This window comes from Limanda limanda, chromosome 14, assembly GCF_963576545.1.
Source record: "Limanda limanda chromosome 14, fLimLim1.1, whole genome shotgun sequence".
NCBI lineage: Eukaryota > Metazoa > Chordata > Actinopteri > Pleuronectiformes > Pleuronectidae > Limanda > Limanda limanda.
In genome coordinates this window covers 21,651,094-21,677,548 of record NC_083649.1, presented here as the reverse complement: position 1 = coordinate 21,677,548, position 26,455 = coordinate 21,651,094, and the positions used below count along the sequence as shown (strand labels likewise).

The 26,455-nt window shown below is 43.0% G+C and overlaps 1 protein-coding gene across 2 annotated transcripts in view; it reads right to left on the bottom strand.

Moving 5' to 3' along the window:
• The window catches only part of spns2 (SPNS lysolipid transporter 2, sphingosine-1-phosphate), a 69,348-nt gene that overhangs the window by 17,822 nt on the left and 25,071 nt on the right, over window positions 1–26,455 (bottom strand). For both annotated transcript variants that reach the window (XM_061085704.1, XM_061085705.1), the window contains exons 3-8: window positions 15,022–15,158; window positions 10,642–10,793; window positions 7,724–7,790; window positions 3,588–3,730; window positions 2,960–3,112; window positions 1,122–1,311 (exon numbers count right to left, since the gene is read on the bottom strand). In XM_061085704.1, coding sequence (XP_060941687.1) covers window positions 1,122–1,311; window positions 2,960–3,112; window positions 3,588–3,730; window positions 7,724–7,790; window positions 10,642–10,793; window positions 15,022–15,158 — 842 coding nt within the window. The remainder of the gene's footprint in view (window positions 1–1,121; window positions 1,312–2,959; window positions 3,113–3,587; window positions 3,731–7,723; window positions 7,791–10,641; window positions 10,794–15,021; window positions 15,159–26,455) is intronic.

Below are 26,455 nucleotides of genomic sequence, written 5' to 3'. Positions count from 1 at the left end.
TTAACAGTAGAATGAAGTCATATGTTGGAAGTTAGGGCCTGTTGCGCTACATTTTTCGCACAAACAAAATACTTTATTCTTGGATGCTTATCTGAGAGAAAAGCTTGGTCTGTGGGTAAGATATAAAACATTCAACAGCATCAATCGTCACTTTGTATTCTTTACAAGGAGTACACCAAGAGTGACAAAGCTGGTTTCTTTCACACAGCAGCTGTATAAAATTGAGTTGGACAGATCTGTAATCGTGTAATTAAAATGGAATACTTCCACACCTTGGGTTTTAATTGGCTGTGTCATGCCTCAGACGCTTGATCAATGTGTGCCTTTGATCCAATGGAAGCTTATATACGTATTAATTTGTTAAATCCAAATCATCATTTATATTGATGCAGCTAATGACTGACTTCAGTATATCAACCTCAACAAACCTAAACTGCAGAAGAAGCCCTGCACTCATTCAGCAGTAAAAACCCAGTAAGAAGGTCAGACTCCAACTTCAATGTCAGCCAAGGTCACATATTTAGGATATGGAAACCTGTTTGTTATGTTCCTTGACACGCATGGAAAATATTTTCTGTGTTTTGCAGATTGGCCAACTTGTTGAGAGTCAGTTCCAACGCCTTTGTCTCTGATGAGGGTAAGAAATGTGCGCTTGGTGAGTCCAGGAGCTCAGAGTTCATTGTTTCAGGGCAGCCATTGTTGAGTTGCACCCTTTCCTGCTTCACAGGGCAAATCGGAGACACACAAACACTTGAGTTTTGGCCAGATGAGGTATGAGCCTCAGTTACCTGCAACTGCAATTAAACTATTGAATGTGCCTCTGGGCCGGAAAGCAACCAGCACCGTGATTCCAACACTAACACCACCCGGGTGAGCTCTCACAAAGCTTTGTCTTGTTAGATTGGTTACCAGATTTCCCCCTTTTAATTCCCACTCCCTCGAGCTTATCCATAATTAACATACTATTATCACTCTTTGTTTCCTCACCGGAAACCTGTTGGTTCTGGAGATTGGGGGAAAGCAAAATCGGGCAAAATCACATCTCCCTCGGTGGTTTGAAAAGGAAGCAACTTTCTCCTGCAGACACAGTTTTACGGACGGTGACAGGAAGCGAGTCTTACGTAAGCTCCCACGATGCTCTTCTTCGCCACCACGAAGATGAGGCAGATGAAGATGGCCGAGCCCAGCATGCTGACGGCACACACGAGTGGGTCGGCTCGTTCCGTCTTCGCTCGACACAGGCGTGTGGTGGCCGCCCCGATGACCACGCCCAGCAGCCCCGTCACACAGGTGATCGCCCCGAAAATCAGACTGGACAGGGATGGGCAGAGAAGAGACAACATACCAGTTATTTCATTTACTTTTTATTACATTCGATTACTCATGTTTGTTCTACATTAGGGGCGTCACGATACCACAAATTCAGTAGTCGGTGCCAATACCAGTAAAATAACACGATTCTCTATGCCAATTTCAATACCACGGTAAAAAAAAAAGGATTTTTCTAAGATTCCAAAATTACATTCTTTGGATGTTGTTAGACACATACGGTAGTTTAATGTGCTTGCGCATATACTGTGGCTTATACGGTAGTTGCGGACGCATTTGAGTGACGTATGTGAGTGACGCATTGTTGTGAGACACGTTATGCATTAAAGCGAGCTTAGCATTGATTTACAGTTAATATGAATCAGAACTCACCTTGAATTCCTTAAACAAATCCGGATGGCAGTTTTTCAGGTGCTTTGCTAAATTGGAAGTATTACCTCCCTTGGTCTGAAGACCACGGTAGCATCGTTTGCATAATGGCTTCTGCGGATTAATGATAACACCACGGTCATCTGCCTCAAATGCAAAGTACTTCCATACGCGACTCTTTGGGCCTTTTTTATCAACAAGTCCAGGTGGGGCGAACGCTGCAGACGCAGTTGCCATCTTGGTTTTCGGAATGTAAACATCGACTGGCGCAGCAGCGATGCTAATGCTAAGTTGCTAACAGCTGCTGGCATCGGCGCTCACGGTGCTTCAAAAAAATGGGCATCGTCGGTGTTTTGTTATCTTAGTATCGAAAGGTGTCGTAAGTATCGGTTCTCGTGACATCACCATACTACTAGTGGTGGGGGAAAAAATCGATTCTGTTCAGTATAGCGATATTTTGCGCCCGCGATTTTATCGATACTTTTTTTTATTTTTATTTTTTTAATATTTATTTACAATTATATATGTAACAGCCCCTGGCTGGCAAAGCATGATGAGGAGAGTTTCAGAGTTTAAAAGATACCTAGTGTGTATGAGGAAAGGATGTTCTCCACTGCAGGAGATATAGTAACGGCCCAGAGGAGCACTTTAACATCTGAGCATGTTGACCAACTCCTTTTTCTGAACAAAAATGCCAATATTCCCAGATGAATTTAACATTTTGGCCATTTAACATTTGACCTTGCAGGTCTCAATTTGATTGAAGCTCTAGGTTACTCTTATTTATATGATTGAGTTCAGCGTTCATGTGAGAGGTCTCCTATTCAGAAAATAATTACAAAGGTCCTGTGTCCTGAATGTTCAAGGACAAAGTTTTTTACACTTCAGTTAATGTGTAGAAGACAATGTTCACAGAATTAAATGTGACATTTGAAGTGAGTTGAGCAGTCTTTTTTTCCTCATTTTTTGTAATGCCTTTGAATAATATGGGGGACATGAATCGCAATAAATCGCAGAATCGAATCGCAATACTTGCAGTATCGCAATATGTCGCAGAATCGCAATATCGGGCCCAAATATCGCAATACTATTGAATCGTCAAATTTTTGCCAATTCCCACCCCTACATACTACATGCTCATAAATCTAAAACCATTAAACCAAATATCTCCACCTTTTACAGGTTTCACATTGCACAAGCCAAACACAGGCAGCCGTGACCTCAGAGCCTGTTCTCCGTGTTCAGTCAGTGAAGCTCTCACCTGTCTGTGCTGCTGCAGATCTCTTTGGTGCAGGGCTCGGCTGTCTTCTGCACCACCTGAGCTCTGGCCAGGTACACTGGGATCCAAATACCAAATGCACCGGTGGCGAAGGACACCGCCGATGATGCCAGGGAGGAGAAGACGTAGCTGCGACTAGGAGGGAAGAAACACATGCACGCAACAACCACATTCAAAATCCAACACATGATTCTGCTGTCTTAAAAAGCACAGGACTGTTGTCTGTAGCAGAATCTTAAACATGTTACATGTAAAGGCTTTCTTTTTGTGAAACCAAGGATTTTGGGAGATTATCTTTATTTTTAAGAGCGTGATCTTTCAGTTTGAGAGCTGGACTTACTGATTTCATATACCCTGCATGTGCTTAGATTTCCTGCGCTCCTGACTCTATACGTTTTTTTGTTGTTGAGTGAAATCATTATAAAATGGGATAAAGATAGAAAAAAACATAGTTATCATGATTTTAAATTTATAAAAAAAAAAGTAAATGTAAATCGCAATTTACACAAATTCTCCTTTCGCACAGCTCAGGGTTATTAAAGTTGTATCCATCTAACAGCTACTCTCCCAAAAACCTGGTACCCCCCCCGAAGCCAAGCACAGGCCTTACTTCCTGGCGAGCGCCTTCATATCACAGAGCCAGGAGGTGCGGTGCTTGATGCGTCCGCCCATCTGGTCGGCGCTGCCTCTCTTCGGCTCCGGCACGAAGATCAGGATCAGGGTTCCCGCCGTGATCCCTAAAAGCGGGGATACCTACGGGGACGAGAAAAATGAACGAGGCGTCAGATCGTGCCGACTCATCGCACCGACTGGACGGCCAGGCTCACCGGGTCAGACATGGGAGCGGTTCGGAGGGAACAGATGTGAACGCCGGACAAAGAGCAGTGTGTTTACAGTCTGAATGGACAGCCACGCCTGACATCTTATACAAGCTCTGTGGAGCTGAAGAACATTCCCCCTGCTTACTCCACTGGCACTGTGTGTGTGTGTGTGTGTGTGTGTGTGTGTGTGTGTGTGTGTGTGTGTGTTTATATGTGTGGGCTTGTCTAAGTGGTTAACACTCAAAAGGAGTTGTCTGGCTTTGAGCTCTGCCCTGGGAGCCCTGCACCGAGGTGAAAACCTCAGAAGTGCCCATCTGCTTTAACGTTCACTATCATCTTTTCTATGAGGCGGAAGCATGTTTGTGCACGTGTGAGTCTGTGTGGGGGAGACAAAGACAAAAGACAGGATGGGATGTGTGGGAGGACATTTGTTTGTACAATACAGAGTGCGCACAAAAGCAAAAAAACTATTTCATCTGTCTGGGGAAATACATCACCTTATAGTCCGCAGCTAATAAAAGCCCATTTATATGTATAGGTATTGCGATAGTGTGAAATTTGGATTGTGTGTTGGTGTGAACGCGGGTTTCCTCAGGTTTTTCATTGCAGGATTAATCTGGAGTGTGATGCGGCTCATAAATTGGCTGATAATGCAGCTCAACGCAGCGGTTATGGTCTCCGAGGTGTGAGCATCGCACCAACGCTGATCATTTCCTTTCCCATATTGTGTCTCGTTTACAATCACCTCCCTCGCGTGTCGAGCAACTTAATTGGATCGACGTCTGCATTGGAATCTCATGATGAGCTTTCAGAGAGACCCAGCAACAGAGCTCACCTCATCCAAGAGGCAAATTAATATTTGCCTTCTTTCACGACGTTTGCTCTCAAGTTCCTTCATTATTATTCAGCATGACAACGGGAGTATACGACCTTCGACCTTGACTCCCACAGGGCCCATTACACATTTCCTTTACGGGCGGTTGGCAATCAAACAAATGACCTCCCTCTCCTGAGCCTCATGTCTCCCCTGCTCCGTCTTACAGCGCACATTTTCAGGAAGGTATCTGGAACGTCAGGACAAAAACAAACGGAAGCGCTGTGGTGTTTTTTCCTTAACTCAGAATCCCGCGACACACAACCTGTTTCATGTCTCGGTATGTGTTTTCGCCCTGCATGCCACACCAGTGATTAATCGGCGAGGAGATTGTTTTATTGGAATGTCATTGTAGCTGCTTTGGAACAAACTGCCCTGCTCGTTGTTTTTTCTTTTATTCATGTTCCACCGTGGCAAAGGAAAAAAATTCCACATCCTGTTTCCTTGAACCCTGGCGAGCTGTCATGTCCAGGAATCGCCTCCGCCCCACGCTGAGAGAATGCTTAATGTCTTCCTTTAGAATGTCACCCGGTTCATAAGAGGAGTGGGGTCATAATATGTTGTAAGAACTTTAAAAAGGTGACCCTGAAGTCAGTCATTTCTGTGCAGTCCTCACGGAGCATTCATTGGTCCTGTCCCTTACGACTGGTATGTCTTATAGAGCGCTTCACCTCTAAATGTTTTGTCTCACCCACTCAGTCGAGTCCCTGTAAAACGCTGATTTATGCTCCTGCATCTACTCCCAAATTAACAGTAAGTAAGTGTGCAACTGCTAAAAACAGTCCACAAAGGATTTTCCTCTTAAGGTGGAGTTGGGACATCTCAGAATACAGATTCCTATCTCTTTAAATTGAAGCCTTTAATTAAAAGAGACCCAGCTTAATTGTCCTGGAGCAGCTTTGGGGATATTTTACAAGCCGCAAACAAATGAGTCCCTGTGCCAGGTCAAAGTAAAACCCTGCTCTCTTCTCTATGACAACGCTCAGTGGCCTCTCAATACACAATACAGTTCACTCTATTTCTTAAAATGCTGGTTAGAAATTGACCCAGATACACAACATTGCACACATACAAAATACTGGGTCAACTTAACCTAGTCATAATTGGTTGGTTCCAATAGCTCAATTCAGATTTTCTTTCTATATCAGATCATTTTTATCGAGCTGTTCCATTATCTTTTTAAATGTGGCCAGTATCAGACTCCAATGAGAACTGGTCATGGCCCGGATAGTGACTCACAATGTGCAGAAGAAAACCAAGACGTCACACGCAGCACACTGTGTGAGGAAGTGAACAAGGAGAAGAAGATGTGAGCGTTAACGGTCACATTCTTCTCTTGATCTGTTTGCTTGTACAGACGTGTGACCCCAAGTACTTCCCAGGTCTAAAGCCTCACTGTCCCTCCACCAGCTACCTTCCGTCGCAGCTGTCTTCCATGTTTGTTTTCGAGGGGTGACTCCGCCCCTTCGCCGGCGGGAAATAATGAGGAATGTCGATCGAGGGTGACGAAAAAGTCGCGTTGAATCCCGATACGGGTCACATGGCTGTTTAGACTGAGGTTTTCAAAAAAATCTGATCTGTATCTGATTTAGAACCACATATGAAATAGGCTACAATCTGTTTGACAAGAGCTTATTCAACGTCATTAAACAGGTTTGTGCTTTGTCGAGCTTTACAACCCGTGATTCTCAACGTGTTTTGAAGAACATTAAGTTTCTCTGTGCTCCAGCTCTATCTTCTCTGAAAGTGGATCATATCACTTCAGTTCCAAGATCTTTACATTGGCTCCGTGTCCGTTAAAGAGTTGACTGCAAAATACTGCTGTTGGTCTATAAAGCACTGAATGGTCAGGAACAGGTCTGATTTGTGTCCCCAGAGTCAAAACCAATCAGGAGAAGCAGTGTTCAATTTCTATGATCCAATGCTAACCTCCAGGTCCGCTAAATACTCTGCCCTTCCCTGGTTCACTCTCCATTTGTGGGGGGTCTAGTATCATGTTACACTTACAACAGATTACTGGGTCAAATTTGACTTTTTATGCACTGACACTGGATCCATTTTAACCCAGTTATATATAGTGTGAGGTTGCTTTACTTTCTTTGAAAAGCATATTGTTCCTCAAAGTTAGGGTTGGTCATTTGTTCCTGAAACAGTTTTTATATTATGTGTTGAAATCCTCTTTAGGTTCGGATAGTGATCAATTTGTTGTTGAAAAAAAATCCAGAATCTGTGGCTCTTGTAGGACTGTAATAAACTAAAATGAGCATGGTGGGATGTATTGAATGCATTTTTTTCAAAGTATAGCGTGCTCCACTAGCTTTTACACCATTACCAACCTAAGCTCCAATAGGTTCTTCAAAATGTTCCTTTGTTGCTATTGACAGCCGGTGGTTACAGGAGACATGTACCTGGAACATGCATTTAGTACTGCCTACTGAGTAGCTCCAAAATTCCCCTCTCATAACTTCTCATAGCGAGTTGACAACAAAGAAAATATAGATTTAGTTTCACAAATGCTCCTGCAGTGTAAAGGACACAATACCCAGGTAGAAGAAGCACTGACACTTCACTGTCACTGATCCATCCCGCCTCACCCGAGATGACCCCTGGGTGAAGTGCAATAAAAGATAAATGTGTTTACAGCTACTGAGAACGGATAAACCATCAGCCGATGTTTAATAGAAATCCACTCTCCTTGCTGGAGCCGTCAGATCAGATCTGAGCTGCTGCTTGTACTCTGAACACTGAGGGACTTTGGTGCTAAAATCTTTAGGGTTCTGCACATCGCTCGAGGCCCAGCTGATGCTGATTGGGACGCTGTTGTGCCCTTTAGGTCTCCCTCCTCTGTCACTTCCTGGCAGCGTCAGGGCCTGAACCGCCTGTTCACCCGTGTGTGTCCCCTGGTGCTTCTTCCACCAACGACCCCCTCTGACCTCAGATCCATGACAGGACTCACCACCGAGCCCAGCAGGAAGGACTCTTCATCTGTCTCATTGTGCGTGTGTGTGTGTGTGTGTGTGTGGTGTTGGTGGACGATTAAGATGCCCTTACCCTCAGAGACCAGTGCCAGTCTCCTGCAGCCTCCTTGGCGCTGGAGCCCAGGATGTAACCCAACCCGCTGCAGAGAAATGAAGACTGTGTATTAGCAACACACAACAAATACATATATTTTCAGAACCACTTTATATAAAAAGTATATGACTCAGTGTCTTAGGTAAGCGGAGTCATGTGGTCTCTATCCCTTTACGCCTGCACATCCTGTCTGTCTGATTAAAGCTGCGTTGAGTGTTTGGCTACTTGACACGCGGAGCTTATGACAGCGTCACTGATCGCAGCACCGCTAGCAACTCGGCTAGTCGGTCTATTTATGGCTGTGATGTGTGCGCGTGGTCACAACACACAGGTGCAAAGTTACAGCACTGAGGCGGTGGTCTGGCTGAAGGCTGTGTGTGTTGTCACAGCGTAATTGAATTTCACAGCATTTGAAGCTGAGTTACGGGTTTGTTTGTGTCACAGAGGGATACAGCGGTGAAACGCTTTGAGCGATATGTTGCTCGATTAGATCAGATCAGATAAAGAGGCCACTGTGCTGTGATAAGCCTCTGCTGCGAGATCACATCAGCATTTTAAGGACAAGGAGGATTTAAATAAACTGAAGGTATAGCAGGTGCTTTTAGAGAAAGTTGTGTATTCAGACATCTTCGAAATAGTAATACACTAGTAGATAAACAGTTGGTTAGTCATTGATATTCATATAACAGTCTGCAGTGAAGACTAAGAGAATGGAGCTATTGTCTAGCCTGAATACGGAACACAAGAGTTTATCAAATGTTTTATGAGTATGAAAATCCTGTGTATAATATTATACGGCAGATACCAGATCTTATCACCACTGAAACCACCATCAAAACATAAAGAGAGACTTTGACTATGACGTAGATGGAACTCCTTGTGAGACTTCAGACACAGTAGATGCACAAGGCTGCATTTTACTGTTCGCATTTTTTACTGTACTAAACTAAATAACAGAAAAAGGTAAATAAACTAGAGTGACTAACCCCATCGGTCAGTCAGAGCAAAAGAGTTAGTTCCTGTTTGCAAATTAAATATATCCTCACTGCTCTATATATCCAATATGTAATTGAACTTGTATTTTGCCATTATTGATAGAACAATGAGCGTGAAGTGGGGACAGAGAGCAGGGAGGCCCAGCAGCAAAGAACCAGGCCAGAACCGAACCATGGCTACTATGGCTATATATATATACAGTATATATATATATAAATGCTATGTATAGACTTCAAATTCTTTTAAAGTCTGAAAGAAACTCTCTTACTTGCATTAGACCATATAAAAGCAAAATCTTTCCTGGCCTTAGACTAGATACCAGTCTACATAATCTAAAGTCTGAAATGAAGGAAGATCCTCTTCCCTCAAACAAAGGTCTGCAGATTTAACACTGAAGCTACTTTCCTGGACACAACACTTTATGAAGACACTTTATTGCTGATTTTTCTTTTAACTTGTCACTCAGTAGCTCCTTCTAAAAGTTAATTTGGCCTCTTCTACTACAATTAGTTACCAAAAGTCAATCAGATGTCCTCATTTCTTTGGCTTTTTGAACCTGTTTGTCTGTTTTCGTGCACTGCCTCTGGCTGCAGGACATGTTTTCCATTACAACAGCAGATTGGGGCAGTTGATTGATTATGAAATGGGACTTTAGAGTTCTTATCAGCATTGGCTGTTAAAAGGCCAAAACTTGTTAAACTGGTATAGAGAAAAGAGGGAAACAGTCCATGGTTGTGCTTCCATGATTAGTTCTCCAAAAATAACAGCCCAGTATAAACAGGCTCAGACAGCATATGATATTTCCAGTGAGTGACTAATGGCTAATCTTATCAGAGTCCACCCAGAGAGTGTTTGGAAAGTTCAACACCCACAATTAAACTTGAGCATGAAATATATGCTCACATAAAACACTGGCATCAGGCAGGGCACGGTCTGCAGGGGCAAAGTTTCAAAACTAGGGAGAGGGAGCGGAGGAATCCATTTCCTGTGAATCTGTTCTAATTCCTGAGGTAATTTCCTGGAAACGGTCATAACAACTTCGATAATGGCAAACAAGTGGGAGGCTGGATAGGATGTTTGACTGCACTTTAGTGAGGCCCACTCTTTCACCTTCTATTGTCTGCGTTGCCCGACAGTTTACTGTGACCCAAACACGTCGGCAGCTCATAACCCGAGCACTCAGGGCGCCGTGAGCCTTTCCTTTGCTTATTTATATCCAAATAAACATTAGTACGCTACAAAACAATTCATCTTTCTATTGTGCCCTGCAATAACATTTTAGTGACATGTAAATAATAACATAAATTCAAAGTAATGCCCACAGTGTTTTGAAGGCTGCATCACATTCCCTTTCTCCAGTAGCTGCATGGCGAAGAGCGCAGCATGCTGCTGCTCAGGCACATGCCATTAAGCACTGTATATAACAATAAACCTCAAGTGGCTCCCGCACTGCATCCACCGGTACATTCATCTTTTATTACTTGGCTTTGTTTGTTTTCTCCCTGTGGCCCTTTTGCAGATTGAATGAGCTGAAAAGGCTGGAGATTTAAGCTTAATAATACCTCTCGCTCTCCCAACATCCCTACGCCACATCTCCTGAAAAGCCTCCCAACCTCCTTAAAGCTTGACGCAGCCAATTGTAAGTTCTTCTTTTCTCTCTGCGCAGGGCCTGAGCTCTTTGTGCGGCTGCAGTTGGGAAAAAGAGCCAGATGGGAGCGAGGCCGACCTTCCACTATGTGAGAATAATTTAAAAAATCAATGCGAATGCCTCTGATTCCTTTGCAAGTCCGGATTTAACACTTAGAGGCTAGATTTGAATTAGACAAGAGATTCAACATCCACACTGACATCTCAAGGAATAGATCACATCCTGCATCTTGCAGGACTTGTCTTTCTCTTACCTTCCCAGGGGGATGGCCAGGTAGAAGACGGACAGCATCATGGTGCGGCTGTTGCTGGTGAACAGGTCTCCTATGATGGTGGGAGAGATGGACGAGTAGCTGGACTCACCGATGCCCACCAGTCCCCTGGAGAGCACAAACAGCCAGTAGTACTGCAGAGAGGGAGATAGAAAGAGACAGAGGCAGAGATATATATATATTATTCAACTCTGCAGGGACACTTTCAGTGAGAGGAAAATGTTGACTCAAAGGCCACGTTTCTTGTTCAGAGGTCTTTTTAATGTTTTTTATTGGACAGAAAACCGCTGAGCTCTACTTTTAGTCCCCAGCACGTCTGTGAAGGTTTAGTCAGGGCTGAAAAACACATTTAAAGGTTAAAACTAAAGCATTTTAACTTTGAAAGTTTACTGATTAACTGCTGATTTGATAATAAAATGTGCTACAGCGGGTTGATGAGTCACTTCTGATACATCTATCAGATCAACAGAGCTGAAAACTGAACTGAAACTAAAGTGAAACGACGACTTCTTTTGATAGTTGTTGGCGTCTCATAATCTGATCTTAATGCTTGGTTTCACTTTAATTGTGTGTCTGGAAAAGCACCGTAAAAAACTATTTATAAGTCTTACATTTCTTCTTCCGATTGTTATTACGTGATTCACCAGTGGTGGAGGTTACCTTGATCAAAATAATTTTACTTCTTGGAACTGTGAACCAGATCAGTGTGAAGGAGGTGTCAGTCTTGTTATAGTACCAGTGTCTTCTATATTGCACGTGATAAACTTATAAATAAAAGAGGCAAATCCTAATAAGGCTTTTATAGGAGCTTGCACGCTGGAGGGGGCAGCTGTGTAGGCAGCTGGATTGTTAACTGTTTCCATGGCAACCACAACTCACTGGATACTGACTACGATGTCTGCTTTTCAAGCTGCAGAGATATTTGGTTCCCCCACACTGTGGAAATACTGGGCACTGACTTGTGATCAGTCTGTTCGGCCCCCGAGTGAAATAAATTGCACATTTATTTTGTGCAATAAAGTCTGACTGTTTGATGGTGACAAACTGTAAAAGCTGCTCTGCTTTGTGGGGAATGCATCTGTTTTCCAATTAAAATATAAAAGAGCAGAGTGTGTGGTTGCATGGGAGTGTGATATAGTTCCACTCTATTGGGTTTGTCAGCTGTGAACGGAGATTAATGAAGGTGCTGTAAGTAGCAGAGACCATGAGCTGAGAATCTGACCCCGGAGCTGACCCGAGCTCTCATCCGTCACTGCAGGCCTCACGCTGCTGGATGCCACATCATGTCATGGGGTCATATACACAGCCGTCAAACATCCAACACCGCACACACACACACCTCACTGTAAGTTGACACTCAAGGGAAACATCCCGAAACTGTCACATGCATATTCTTTTCAATGTTTACTGTTGCCTGTCTCTTTTAACCTTTGGTTTGAAATACATGTAAACTACCATGTTTACGTTTGATCCCAACTGAGCTTAAACTACATTATTTTCATCTTTGTGTTTGTTGCATTGGTTGGAATGATTCTGGGTCTATTCTATCCTTTTAAATAGAACAAAACCGGCTGTTGGTGGGATCATGATGGTGGCCATCTCTGTGTGTGAGTGTGTGTTTGTGTTTGTGGCCACCAGGCTGTCATCACCACTTGGAACAAAAATGAAAGTGAAGCGACAACAACGAAAAAAAAGCTCCATGAAAATGAGGTTTAGACACAGTGAAGGCAGACGGAGGACTGTAGAGAGATGAAAGCAAATTGGAAGGAATTTACTTTAAACTTTAAACTGTTTTGAGCCTGTTTCCAAAGGAGTCTACAGCCCGTAGCTGCAGCTCTGCCAGGCTGCACAGGCCCGGTGGTGCTTTCAGATGAGTGCTAGCTTGCTCTCATTGACAGCTCTAACATCCTGATGTGTGTGTGTTCATCAGTTAACTTTCAGTGGCTTTTATAGCACATCCCCCTTACTGCTGACACTAATGAGTGCAACACTCTGTACACTCAATAATGCGATTGAGACTAGACGACAATTTTTTTAGATGTTTTTTTTTACTGCATTCAATGATATAATTAATAGTGGGGCTGGCGGAAATTGGTCATGATTATCGATACTGACATTTTACCTTGATTAACTTTTTGGCCATATTGCTCAGTGCTACATTATGATGAAGAGTTGTAATTTACTTTGTTGTACTATGGACTCATTAACAAAACCTAGATTCCATCAGTCTGCATGTGGATGGAGGAGACAAAAGTTGTAACAGCTGCGACATTCACTCATTTTTTCAAAAACAAAACAAAACAGCTGCCAGACAACATTTAGCAGTTCGGTGGTTATTATCCTTGTTTTACCCTCATTATATTCATGAGATAAGACTGAGTAAAAAGACTCTTGCTTGTCACAAAATCACAAATAGAGATGAACTTGAGCCTGAAAAAAGAGAGTAAATGTACGTTTTCAAAGACGTGATCCTATTCCAAAGATCACAGTCAGGCACAGGAAGCCACAGGTGGCCACCACTAAAGTGTTTAAAAATTTCAGCTGACCTACAAGTTATCATTATAGGACGATGATCTGCGGCGACCATGCAGAAGAAAATATCCAGTTTCACATTGTGACATTGGCAAATTTCTCTTATGTAAGATCTGAATTCCACAACTGCGGCAAATCCGCCTAAAGGACCCCAGAGTGTCTTAAATGCGTAATGACAGGACTCGGTTGTAAGTGGTCATTAACATTTCATTTCGTGTCATGTCTTTCATCTCTCATGTGCAGTAGTGGTGTTACATAAGAGCCGTCTACTATTGTCTCGTTTGATTGGCAGGGGAACATGTCTTGTGGATGGAATTAAAAGTTTAGGGCGAAGGAATGCAGGCGCTGAGGATCACTCTCCGTCTCCCTGTCAGGAGTCAGTGGCCTTTGTGTCACATGTCAGAGAGGAAGACGGAAGAAGCCCTATTTTCATCTTGGCCAGAAGCAGCGTGACTGTGTCCCCTGCTTAGCCGAATAACTGCCATCTTGTCTCCTCACATGCAATCTATAGGGGATTTAAGCGGAAGGGTGCCCTCCCGGGAGCGTCATCATCTCGGAGCTGTCATCCCCTTCCACAGCTTTGGGCTGATGAGCGGGGAGCAGGCTTTACTCAGCGCGGGACTCCATGACGCTGCTCGGCATGTGTGATGCATACATTTAGCTTCTACTGTAGCTTTTAAAGCCACACTTCCCTGCTGGATGAGCGACTTTAAATTGTCAGTTTTCTAAGTTTGTTTCACGACTGTCCCGGAAACTGTACAACAGAGGCTACATCCACACTAATACGTAGTTTTTTTGTGTTCATCAACTAAGCTACTGATTCACCTGTCATCCACACTACCTACTTCTACACTTTTAGAGACGCTAAAATGGCGAAGTTTGGAAACTCGGCTGGGCTCGTTTTATTTTGAAAACTCCGGTGCTGCATTTTAGTCTGGACGGGCAGAAACAGATGTTTAGAAATGATTACTTGGAAACTCAGACCTGTTTGTTAATTGGGTCTTTTCAGTCAAATCATAGCCTTCACGGATTGGTCAGGCTCCAATCACATGACTGCCTTATGGAAAAAAACAACCAGCCTCAGACTCGGCTTACGCAACATGGATAATTAATTACAAACTTCTCTGACCCTGATGTCTTTGCAACTAACACCCAAATACTTCCTGTTTATACCAGCTCACGCATGTCCAGCGTACCTGATGCGAACATGTGATGTATATTTTCAGGCGTGTTTTTAGGAATCAGGGTTATTAAAACAGCTACAGAGCCAAAACGATGGTGTGGCCAAAAAACCCTGTTTTCAAACACAGTAGTATGGAAGCAGCCAGAGTCTTCTCACCCACGCATACATGCACAGAGCCTTTCACATTAATGTGAAGGCTTCTCTCAGTGAAATACCCATCCCCCACGTCGTCCCCCTAAACAATAATGTTATTGTTTTAATGTGTCCGACACATCCCGGCACACGGAGGCTTTCACGGATATCAAATCTAAATCCTCTTGTCGAGGGGCAGTGAAACTTGCCGTCTAAAGCTTTGTAATTGAGACAACTCTGAGGCATGGGCCGTCATTAGCTGATTGGCTAGTGGCCAGTGAGAGAAAGACAGAGATGAAGACAGGGAGGGAGGGAGGTATAAAGAATGTCTACAAAGGCCAAGCGGGTGTCTGACTTAACAAGCGTGTCATTTCATTTCACCGGCCTAGACATCGAGCATATCCTCATCACAACACAATAATTAGCTCGTCAGTCAGGACCATATCACAGGCGTGGCAGCATAATAAGATAACACTGGAGCTCCGGCGCTGCACGTCTCCTCCACTGTGCCGTACCTCTTTGCCGATGAAGGAGCTCGACAGAGTCACAATGGACCAGAAGAAAATGCCACAGCTCAGGATGACCTTTCTGTTGAAGCGGTCGCCCAGGTAACCGAAGATTGGAGCAGCCACCATGAAGCTGCAGATGAACACTGCGGAGAGAGAAAGGGAACAGGAGGAAATATTAGTTTGGAGACAGCGACAGACCCATAAATACATTTGTCATCATTGTCATATTTATAGTCTTTGTTTCACTCTGCTTCATTGCAAACTCTTGATTTGCGACCGGACCGAGCCCGGCACTACAGCTCCCTGCTCCACTTATTAAGTCAAGACCTGTCAAGATCAACTGTGTGATACCAGTCAGCCACAGAGTCAGTGAAGGACTGCCAGAGGACACCTCCATTCAACTCTGACCAATTAAAAATCCTGTTACACTGCATTCGCTACAAGAAACCTGGCAAAAGAAAACCAGATCCGGACGATACAGCCCAGGGTACTGACACTGAGAAGGGTGAAGGTTTTACAGGATTCAGAGTGTGGGGAGAGTTGTTGAGGAGGTTTGTGAGAGAAAAAAGTACAGTTTGGATTATGTCAAGTCCAGCGGAGCTCGAAAGAGACATGGAGGGAAAAAAAGACAGAGAGAGGCTTAAGTTGTGTGAGTTGGTTGAGATAAAACGAATCATCAAGGCGACGGAGAAAACATAAAAGACAAAAGCATGTCAGGGTTTGGTGCAGCACTGCTGGAATTACAATTAGTCCGACCACATGCAAAACTATTAACACTACATCAAACAGCAACACTCGTTCGGTCGCGATCTATACCAGAGAGAGCACTGCGGTGGCTGCACGGCCATGAATAATTCCTCCATCTTAATTTCCTACAGCTGAACTCATGTCCCGGTGAAAGGAACACGAGTGCTTTGAAATGTGTTCACCTAATTGCCCCGCTGCTGACCGGACAACCAGGAACTGTTCTTATGGGGGGGGGCCTTTTAGTCTGTATTCATGAGCAGGAGCGACCAAACCAGACCTGAATCTTTAATGCTCTCAAACTGAGACCTGTGTCTTTGCAGAGGAGAAAGGGCAGGAGACGTGACTCCTGACAGCACCGAGGGGAACTGAAGAGTTTTGACACATCATCAGCATAAACATACAGAGGAGGAGAGGAAGGAAAAGAGATGCGAGAGCAAAGAGAGGAGGGGAGCGTTACATAAGGCCGAGGCATCGCTGTCCCACAGCTGCTGAGGCCAACCAGCGGGATAAGGGACAGTAATCAGATTAGAGCATAACTGTACTTTAGAACATGTGATATCATGTAATGACGAAAAAAAGTCATTCCATAACCCTATTTTGTGGAAGAACGTAAAAAAATAATCGTTTTATATAACTTTGTTGGAGATCATGACATGATTTACTGCTCTGTGATGTATTTAACCCTGATGTTTTATTGGAGTGGACCAAACAGAGAATAATAACGATTTATTATTATAAATTACATATATTTATAGATTATTTATATAAGTGGCAGTTTCAGCTTCCTCTGGAAATTTCAATCAATATTACAATAAGATATTTTTAATATAAAATCTAAATTTTGTTCTTTTATGTGCTATAAAACATCTTACTGCACAAAGCAATGAGAAAAAGGTCATCTACAATCTAAATATTATTAATGAAGGAATCTATTATAGTCTGGGTTTCACAGGTGCTGAATTTGTCCCACCTCGCCCTGTTTTCTCTCTCTCTCTCTCTCCTCTTCTCCCTCTCTGCAGCCTCCATCACAAGCCCCTGTGTGGTTTGTGCTGCAGGTTTATTGTGCATAATGTTAAATGACTCTGAAAACTGCTTTGTGCAGGTCTGACTCTCTGAAGAGCTTTGCCAACTCACCCTGCAGCCACAGCCCTGCAGGACACACACACACACACACACACACACACACACACACACACACACACACACACACTTGGGTGTAGCAGTGCATACTGGAGATAAGTTAAAGTCGAGGGCTACAATCACTCCCCAACAGCTGCTCCAGCTGGGTTTTAAAGGCTAGGGGCCAGAAAAGGTTGAATCTCACTGTTTAGCACTTTGTCAAAAATACATATGCTCACATCATTAACTGGCCCATTTTAGGTCATTAGCAGGACCACACACCACCAGCTCTCGCTCTGTGGCCAACGCAATTTTGTGATTTGTTGATAAGCTGCACCACTTTCTTAAGCCTCATTATCACTTGTTAGCATCTGGGAATAAATGCAGGCCCTGACAGTGTGATCACATTTATTACGTGTTATCTCTGCTGCTCATTAACCTTGCTTCTGTCGGAGTAAAAACAGTGTATATATTTCGTTTCTCATGCTGTTTGCAAGTTTAAGCCCAGAAGAGGAGACTGTACTTTAGGAAAGAAAGAGATCGAACGACTCCTTGATGCTAAGCTTGGCGAAAATCAAAATAAACCAAGCATCTATAATACAATCTTTAATTTGTAGTGTATCTGATTTAGTGTGTAAAGACAAAACCAATTCTCAAGAAGCCACTGTCAGAGTAACGCGATGATGAATCGCTGTTGCACTCATTAGCTACAAAGAGATGCCTTCGTGACAAGACAAAGGGGAAAGCACAGCCTTATCAGGTTGTTTGTTTTTAACAAAAGCAGGTACACCTTTCCAGAGAATCAGGGTGTGCTACTTTCAGTTTGGCTCCATTCTACACCCCTCTTCAAACGTAGTTGTTATCAGCCGGCGAAAACAATCCAGATCTCAACCTCCTTGCCACATTAGATGAAAGATGAACTGTACCACTTAAGTCAGGATAAAATACACCCTGCAGGGAAATACTTCCAAATTCTACCAGGCATGGAGACCTTTCTTGTAAAGGGTTTGGATGACCCATCCTAAAGAATAGATTGCACCTCTGTATTAGTCCCGTAGTCTCTGTCTATATCAGGATTGTTACTGTACGTGTAATTATCGTGGCATGAGGTGTATTATATGACACTTTTATTTGTCATTTAATCGTTTATAGTTTATTTATGTATCAAATATTTATTTTCTTGCTCTCGTTTCTTTGTAGCCATTGGAAGATGCTGGGGAGGGTCGGTTGTGGGTTCATTGGGGATTCGTTGTGTACTTGTTAAATTCCAATAAAAATTATATTAAAAGCATTAACAAAACAAAGCTGGGTCCCATAAATCTGGAGAGGTCGTAGTTATATTTGAACGGAATTATAGATGTTCATGAGACATGTGAAATGTGGATATCCTCAACATAAAAGACAGAAACAATACATCTAATGTAAAAGATACAGTACAACATAGATTCACAAAGAAGACACCTTCTTCGTTTCAGTAAAATCAAGAGCAAAGCGTCATTGTGCCACTGATCGAATTCATTTAATGTTATATTCTTATATGAAATAAAATGAGATTGCGCACATATGGCGACGGGACAATCTGCATCTTATAAAAGACAGAGTCTGGATACACACTTAAATCACGTCAAATTTATGGAGGCTCATCTGCTCCCAGGAAATACCCTGTCACGATAAACACTGTCCATAAAACAAGCCCGCTGTTCTCCTGTCAGTCCAGGCTGAGGGCTGCAGATGTTCCACATGAAGACATCTGTCATACTTTAAAACTACGATTTCCTCCCTTTAACATCACTTATCCTGAGAAATCCAGGATGGTTTATGTCTTAATAAGACAATCCCCAAAACTTTTTTTTTGATGGGATTATGTTTTAAAGTGTGTTAAAGTCAGAACTGTTTTAAAGTGTGTTAAAGTCAGAACTCTGACTTTTCTGTAAAACTGTTGTTTGGCTTGATTAGTGATATTTTCTTTGCGAGATAATAAATGTGTTCAGCAGGCAAAGTGTTTAACTTCACAGACTTTAAATGGCCCCGTTGAACAGGAAGCGGGTTCGACTGGCGTACAGTCAACAGCTACTGAATAAGAAATTTACATAAAATGTTGCCCGTCCTCACAAGCCACATTCCTCCACTGACCGACATTGTGTCTTTGTTCATTCCGGTTTATACATTGTAACACACCTGGAGGTGAGTCCACATAGGTGTGATCTCCACCGTGTCATCAGAGATAAACTCACAGCTAATCACTGAAGATGCTGTAGATGAAGTGCACATGTAGGAGATACGCTGCCGGAACGCTCCAGCAGCGAGGAGCTGATGTGTGGTGTGCACCACAGGCGTGGATGTTTACACTGCAGGCCAAAGGGGGGGGAAACGTTTTCATAACCTCATTTAAAGGACAATGGTCAGCTTTGACTACTTCTGCAGGCGGCCACTAACTGTCACAGCACGACAGTTCACTCGGGCTGCGTTTTCAATGGAGAAGTAAAACATTTTATAAGTGCTTTACAAATAAAAAAACACACTCGAAAATAACATAAAAAACTAATTAAAGCACAGTCTCAAAGAATAAACAAATAAAAAAAGATAGAAAATACTAAACTTGGGACAGAAATTTAAGCACGACCTCCGATTACAATAATAAAAACTAGAATTAGGTCGATTCGGTGAATACAGTATAGGTTATAGCCTTGGATTTAAAAGAAGCCACTGACTTGACCTAATGTATTTCCTATGACAGGCAGGTGCAGAGACTCGGAGCTCTCATTTCAAAAGCTCTGTCCCCCTCGTCTCAATATTGAACAATAACCTTCGTTATTGACACTTCTGTGAAGTTGTAACTTTTAGCTGATAATTACAATATTGGCTGTTGGTTTGTAGTTACGAAAGCTGGCACTGCGTAGCGGTCTATCTCTGAGGGAAGTGAGTCGAAAGTCACGTCAACAAGCCCATGAGTATCAGCTCTGCCTGACATCCTGCCCTTATCATTAAGCTTGTGCAACATATTAGCTTCACAAACACACATCCCTGTCTTTGAAAGCCTTTGTTTATCTCCTATTAGACGCTGAGTAATTTTCCGTTCCACACCAGTGACTGTATAAGGGAAGAAACATTTTGGAGCTAATTAGAGGCAAGGACACTAAATTATTGTTTATGCTCATAACAATCCTGAGTTCAGCCATGCTGTGAATACAGAGACGAGTCAGGGTCCCATCACGAGGGGACCCTGACTCGTCTGATTTGAATCATTAAGGTCATTTAATAATGTCTGCTCATCTGACTGCAGGGAGACCTTTGGGGCCAGACGAGTAGAAGTGGTTTTATATTTTGAAGCCTTTGTAGATTAATTAATCATTATTCCTTCTTATCTATTTCACCTTGTTTCTGTAGTGAGGCCTTAAAGGAAAAAACGAACCCAGAGTCTCTTGAACCTTGTGTACTTCCGACAGAAGAGATAAAAGCAGTCCAGTGTATCCACTCAAACTTTTTCCCACAAAAGAATTCCAATTCCAGTCGTCTACATGCCTCAGGTACAGGAGGGAGCGTCCGCCCTGTTCTGATGTTCTCTGATGTTCTCGTCTTTAAATTCCACACAAGGTGCCGCTGTGCGTGTTTCTCACTTTGTCTCAGCGAGTAAATTACATCAATTACACCAGTCTCAGGACATTCTGTGACCAGACAAAGGCTGAGAGACAGTCTAAAAGCAGACTCAAAAACAGGTATTGTGGAAACACTGACGTCTGACATCCCTGTGTTAGTGTGATGTTACACTGGTGCTGAGTGAGGCCCTGCCGGAGCCACGATATAATGACTTTACTCAGAGCCTCTCTAGGCCAAAACTACTAAAAACTGTCAGATATTAATTGCGGATGTCTTATTGTAAAGTTATTCACCTTTTATTAATAAAGATTGTTTTACTTTACGATTATCTATAAAGTTTCCAGTCATAAAAGTCCTTACTTGATCGTTTATCATCTTTCTCCATTAGTGGCCCCCCATGAATCATTTAAGACCATGTGAAAAAAAGGCTTGTGGTACCAACAGCTTTTTTATCTTTTCTAAAATTACACTGTAAAAATGGTTTGATTGGTTTAATTTTGACGGATTCAGATGTTTTTCTCACCACATGTTCTTTGCATAAGAAATTTCACACTAAAAATAACTTCAACTGTTCAAAACCAATGACATGGCCCATGAGTTACACTCAACAGTGGAAATACTGGTGCAGTGGAGCAGAGACTCCCAGACGCCTGTTGTTGGGCAGAAACAACATAGACTGTAGTGTAACTCAGAAAACACTTAAACAAGCTGTACACACAACCACACAAACACACACACACACACACACACACACACACACACACACTCACACACAATGTCTCTCTTCTCCTTCACATGCCACACAGACTAGAAACACCGGACATCCAGCCCTTGCTTTGATTGGCCAGCAGAACAATACCTATGGGATGACTCACCGCCTGTGATTCAAAGCTGCTGTGAATAGAGCATCATGCTTAGATACAGACACACATATGTTGCGTGGGTGTGTGGGTGTGTGTATGTGTGTGTGTTATTGATATTCACTGCGCCTGCACAAATGCATTTCCCTATGAAACACTGGCTTCCCCTGAAGAGAGCACCTGTGTGGCTCAGCATCCGGATGTGGGATTTGCAAATTCTCAGCAGCACATTATTTGAGCATTTTCTTTTGAGGCACGTCTTATTTCTTGCGACAGTGAAGAGACTGATTAAGGTTGAAAAAGTGGAAATGAAGGTGCTGAGAGGCACAAGAATACAGTACGGCTTAATGCTGCACCAAAGCAGATGTACGCAGTGTGCTGCTTTCAAGGGCTCCCCTACAAGCTACTTCCTCTGAGATCAGGCTGTTGAACTGACTGTGGTTTGTCAGGGATTCAAAAAGTGCACCTGTACGGAATTAATTACAAAAAGAAATATTTTTTCTTTTGAATTTAATATGGAATTAAAAAGCCACAGAGCTGCATTGAGCTACAGAGGCAAAACGCAAAAAGCAAGATCTCCTTCAAGGACATTTTGTACTACCTCTAAATGGGAGGTTATGTTTCTGAGTTAGGACGAAAAGACGACTCAACTGATTTTCATATAATTTTGTAGAAGGGTGAGGCATGACCTTAGGAAGAGAGCGTTGTGTTTTGGTGTGGATATGGATCAGTAGGAGGAAATGTTTTTCAATTTCTTCATCATGGCAAGATAAGGCGTCATAGCTAGATTTTCCGAGAATCGTGTATGAAAGGAATCAAGCAGGTTTGAATGACAGATATATGGGTGTGAGTAATCTGGTGCAGATCCAACTAAAAATCTGGATCTAGTGAGTGTAAATGTGGTTTCATCAGTGCATTGGTGGTGGTATGTGCTCTCTGAGTGCAATTCTAGCCCTTTAGGTGATTGAAAATGAAAATAATCCACAGCAGAGCATGCCATAAAGACAACATGGCATAAAAACCACGACCTTAGTGTAATGAATTATATTGTTATAATGCTATTTTCCCACAAAAAGGAAAAGTGTGAAAACTCCTCCTCCCTCTTCTTAGCTTTGTGATTTGGGTATTTCCCACCAGGCACCTTCATCCTTGCGGCTGTGCACCCTGACAGTCAGGACGTATAGGGTCTAACCAGGCCTCAGCAGTTCAAGGAATTCCAGTGTCCGTCAGCCGCAGGACACAGAACAGGGGGAACAGGAGCAGCACATCCTACCTGCAGGCCCATACGTGTCTGCAGACATAGGCGTTGTCATTCAGCGCCATTTACCCCTTTGACATAGTCACTGTCGGCAATATGTGTGTCTGGGTTCCAGCGCTCATTATGCCGTAAACACGCTGCTTCCACAAATACATCTTTCATCTGCAGTGTCTGTTGACTCTCCTCCACCTTTGTGCCTCTGCCCTTTCTGTCCCTACAAGGTTATCTGCACTGCTGCAACCGGAGGTGTTTGTGCGGAAAGTAACTATGGATGAGTAATGTCTGGAAGTCAGTAAAAAACAGCTTGGTAATTTGTTGTTGTGCCGTCTTAACTGATATGATCTCTGTTATCATGTAGATTAGACAATATAGATTTTATTTGAATTGTAGAGATGACAAAGCAAAGGCTTCAAATAGGTTTGTGAATTACAAAGAATACAAGGCATGATTGTGCAGAGGTCCAACAGTGTGTGAAATTGAGCTGCTGTGACTTTGGGGTCACACAAAGTGTCATCATGGCATTCGGGTGACCTCACATGGAAGATGATACACTTGTCATTCAAATATCATCTTATCATAACCATTAAGGTTAACAGTTCAAATGTTTTTGAAGAGGGCACTGACACTTGCATCAGGAAACCCAACCCTGCATACCGATGTCATCACACACAGAAAATGTTTTGACCACAAGTAACCTCTCTCCGAAAACAAAAACCCTGCCGTGTGTCACATGACATGTTCTCTTTGCAGCAGAGGGCACACAGGGGAACACAGGTGCACGGACAAAGATATGGACACGTGACGAGGGACATCAAATTAATTCATCTGTCCATGGCTGCCCGCAAAACAAGATTTCTATTCCTCAATAGGATTACTCTTTCACAATAAAAGCACTGCAGCTGTAATTGTGGATGAGAAGCAGAGTCTGCAGTCCCCATGGAGACAACAGGTCCTGATTTAAGCTGATCATGTACATTTGTCTGAACACACAGCAAAGTACGTGAAGATTTCTATCGGGAAATGTGAAGCTTTTATCTAGAGAAATATTCAGGTAGAGGAATCTGATCCACATCGTTTCCGGATGGAACAGACAAATAAAACTTTCTCAAGAGTTTGCCATTCATACGTGAACAATGAAGCAGGACATTCTCCTCCAGGTGAGGGGTGGTGCAGCAGACAGAGGAAGGACAAAACGTACAAATTCTGCAGTTGAGATCGAAGGTTTTTGTTTTCTGCAAAAAAAACTGACTTTACATCTTTATCTGTGTCTTTCTACGTGTATGGCACAGCTTTTTCAAACTGAGATTGTGATTTTTTGTTTTCCTGTCTGTTATATGTTCGAAACATCATCAATACTCCCTCTCAGCATATCTCACAAAGGCTCATTGGGACATTCTCCGGAGTTTTAATTAGGGGGCTGGCAGCAGAAACTCCAGAGGCTCTAACTCAGACATGTGCAGATACAGCCCCTCCGGAGAATGTCAGGAGGTGATCTGGAGTTCAGTGTATGTCTGAAAGAAGCTTCAGGGCTAAATGACAATGTGCACTACAGTTCACATTTAACAAATGTATCTGCATTATGCAAATTTGCAATTATAGTAACACCAAGGCGGAACGACGATGGGGAGTTTACTTCTGAATTTTTGGCTGTGGAGACGTACAAGCTTATATTAGTTTAACACAACGCAGCCAGGAGGCTTGCAGCGTCCCTGGTGTGTTGTATTCAACACATGACTAAATCTGAAGCTGTTTACTGGAGTTCTGGGCCTCATCAAACGTCTGTGTGTGTCCATATGGAGCAGAGTAGTCTACGCTTCTACACTCTGCCTGCTCGATATGATATTCAGATGAAATACTAATGAGAGAGAATCAATATTTCTTACTTAAAAGGTTGGGATGTTACACTCATATATCTGCTTGATCTTTCTCATGCAGACAAGAAACCCCATCCAAAGAAATTGTTTCAGCCACCGTGTGTGTTGGGTTTTCTGCGTGGTGTGCAGCACTGGTGGGAGTGGCAGCTTCGTTTCTCTCACTAATGATTAATGGGGCTGCTTGTGGAGGGTGTGAGACGCAACTTTTGTTTGAATGGGAAACCAGATCCAAACATGCGAGCGATGTGTCGTACTGTAACGCACACATTCTCATCACATTTCTGCCTCCTGGATTCCCCTTCATGTGGCGCCCCGAACATTTCTGCATTCCTCGCATTTCTGATCGCCGCTAATTCTCGAAGAAACCCCGGCGCTCAGACTTCACCAGTGTTGGGTTACCCATGCCTTGGCTGCCTCTTGATAAATGCCACATGAAGCATGGGAAATACCCATGCGAGCCGCACTTTCTCTTCTCCTGTTGCTGTCAAACTCGGCAGCTAATTCTTTGCAGAAGCTGACATCAAGCGCTACCTGTTGCCAACTTCAACCTCTTTTATTTTACTCCCTCTCTCAGCCTCTGTGAGAGCTGATGGCTTGTCACTGCGGCTGCGGCAGATCTCTCTACTACCTGCTTCATGTGAGAGCTGCAGCTGGGGAGGATTTCACGCTGCTACAAATACCACTTTCGCTGGCAGGAGCCCTCTGGAACCTCATCTTTTGTACATTACCAGCGCATATTAAAAGCAAGCACATATGGTGTGATTAAAGAAGGTGCAAAAAAAGGTTTCCCCCGTTCTTAAAACAAGAAACAGTTGTGAGACGTGCTTTCAGCCGAGAGTTGCAAACTGCAGTCCAGGCTGCAGCATTAATAAAAACATGTCGTTTTTTTCCCTCAGGGATCTTTCACGGATCCAGCAGCAGAGCACTCCGGGCAATGTGTTTTTTTGATTTCAAACCATTTTCTTGCACTAACTTCATAAGCAACCGACTTAATGAATTTGTCAGTGTTTGTGTTATTGTAATCTACCCTTGACATTGGGATTAATGGGACCTATGATTCCCGTTAAAAGCATATACACATGCTTTTATTTAAGAATGAATAGAGCAAGTGAGACGTCTCTGTGTTTGACCTTGACTTGCTGAGGTATGTGTGTATCGAGCGCATGTGTTTGAACAGGAGGACTGTGTGGAGTGTGTGTGTGTGTCTGTTCCAGATTGATCTGTTGATGTCGCTTGGAACAGAAAGAGTTGTTCAGCCTCCCGCAGAATCAAGCGATCGATCGGTGTTCAGCCTCTGTTTCCGAGAAGCGGGAGGAAATGTCACGGAGAATCTTGTTGGCCCGAATGTTTGATCTATTCAGTGAAGACTAAAAAGGTCTATTTTTAAATCGGAGTGAATCTATCACAACAGACCTGCTTGTTTCTTAAAGATAAGGAGAGATCTGAGGGGACATGTACTTGGATTAGATACTTAAGTCAGTCCACTCAGTAAGTGCATGAATTTCGACAATGTATCTTAAATTACGCTGCAGCTTTTGGGCACTTAATGGAAATGATACTATTGCTAGCTGCTTTCCTCAGTGGACATGAGAATAAATAAACTGTCTTGTGTGCGCTGCCTGTTTCACACAATGTGGAAATTACGCAACCATTTGAGAGAACACGTTGTTTGTCCCTCCTATTCCGCTCTGTAGCCAAGATGGCGAGTGTTGATGGTGACAAGTGTCTATTGTTTGAATCTATCACAAAACTCCATCACTGCTTTGTTTGTTTCTGGTGCGTAACAGTAAGGAGCGACCATCTCATAGTACACTTACATTAAAAGTTGCTGTGTTGTATTTCAAGTTAGATACTTCCATCCAACCATGTACAGGGTATAGCCTTCAACAGTGTTGTTTTATCTCATATCTAACACGGCCATTGTGCACTCAATGGAAGAGATTATAAAACGTTAGAAAATCGACCAGTTGCTTTGCTCAGTGGAC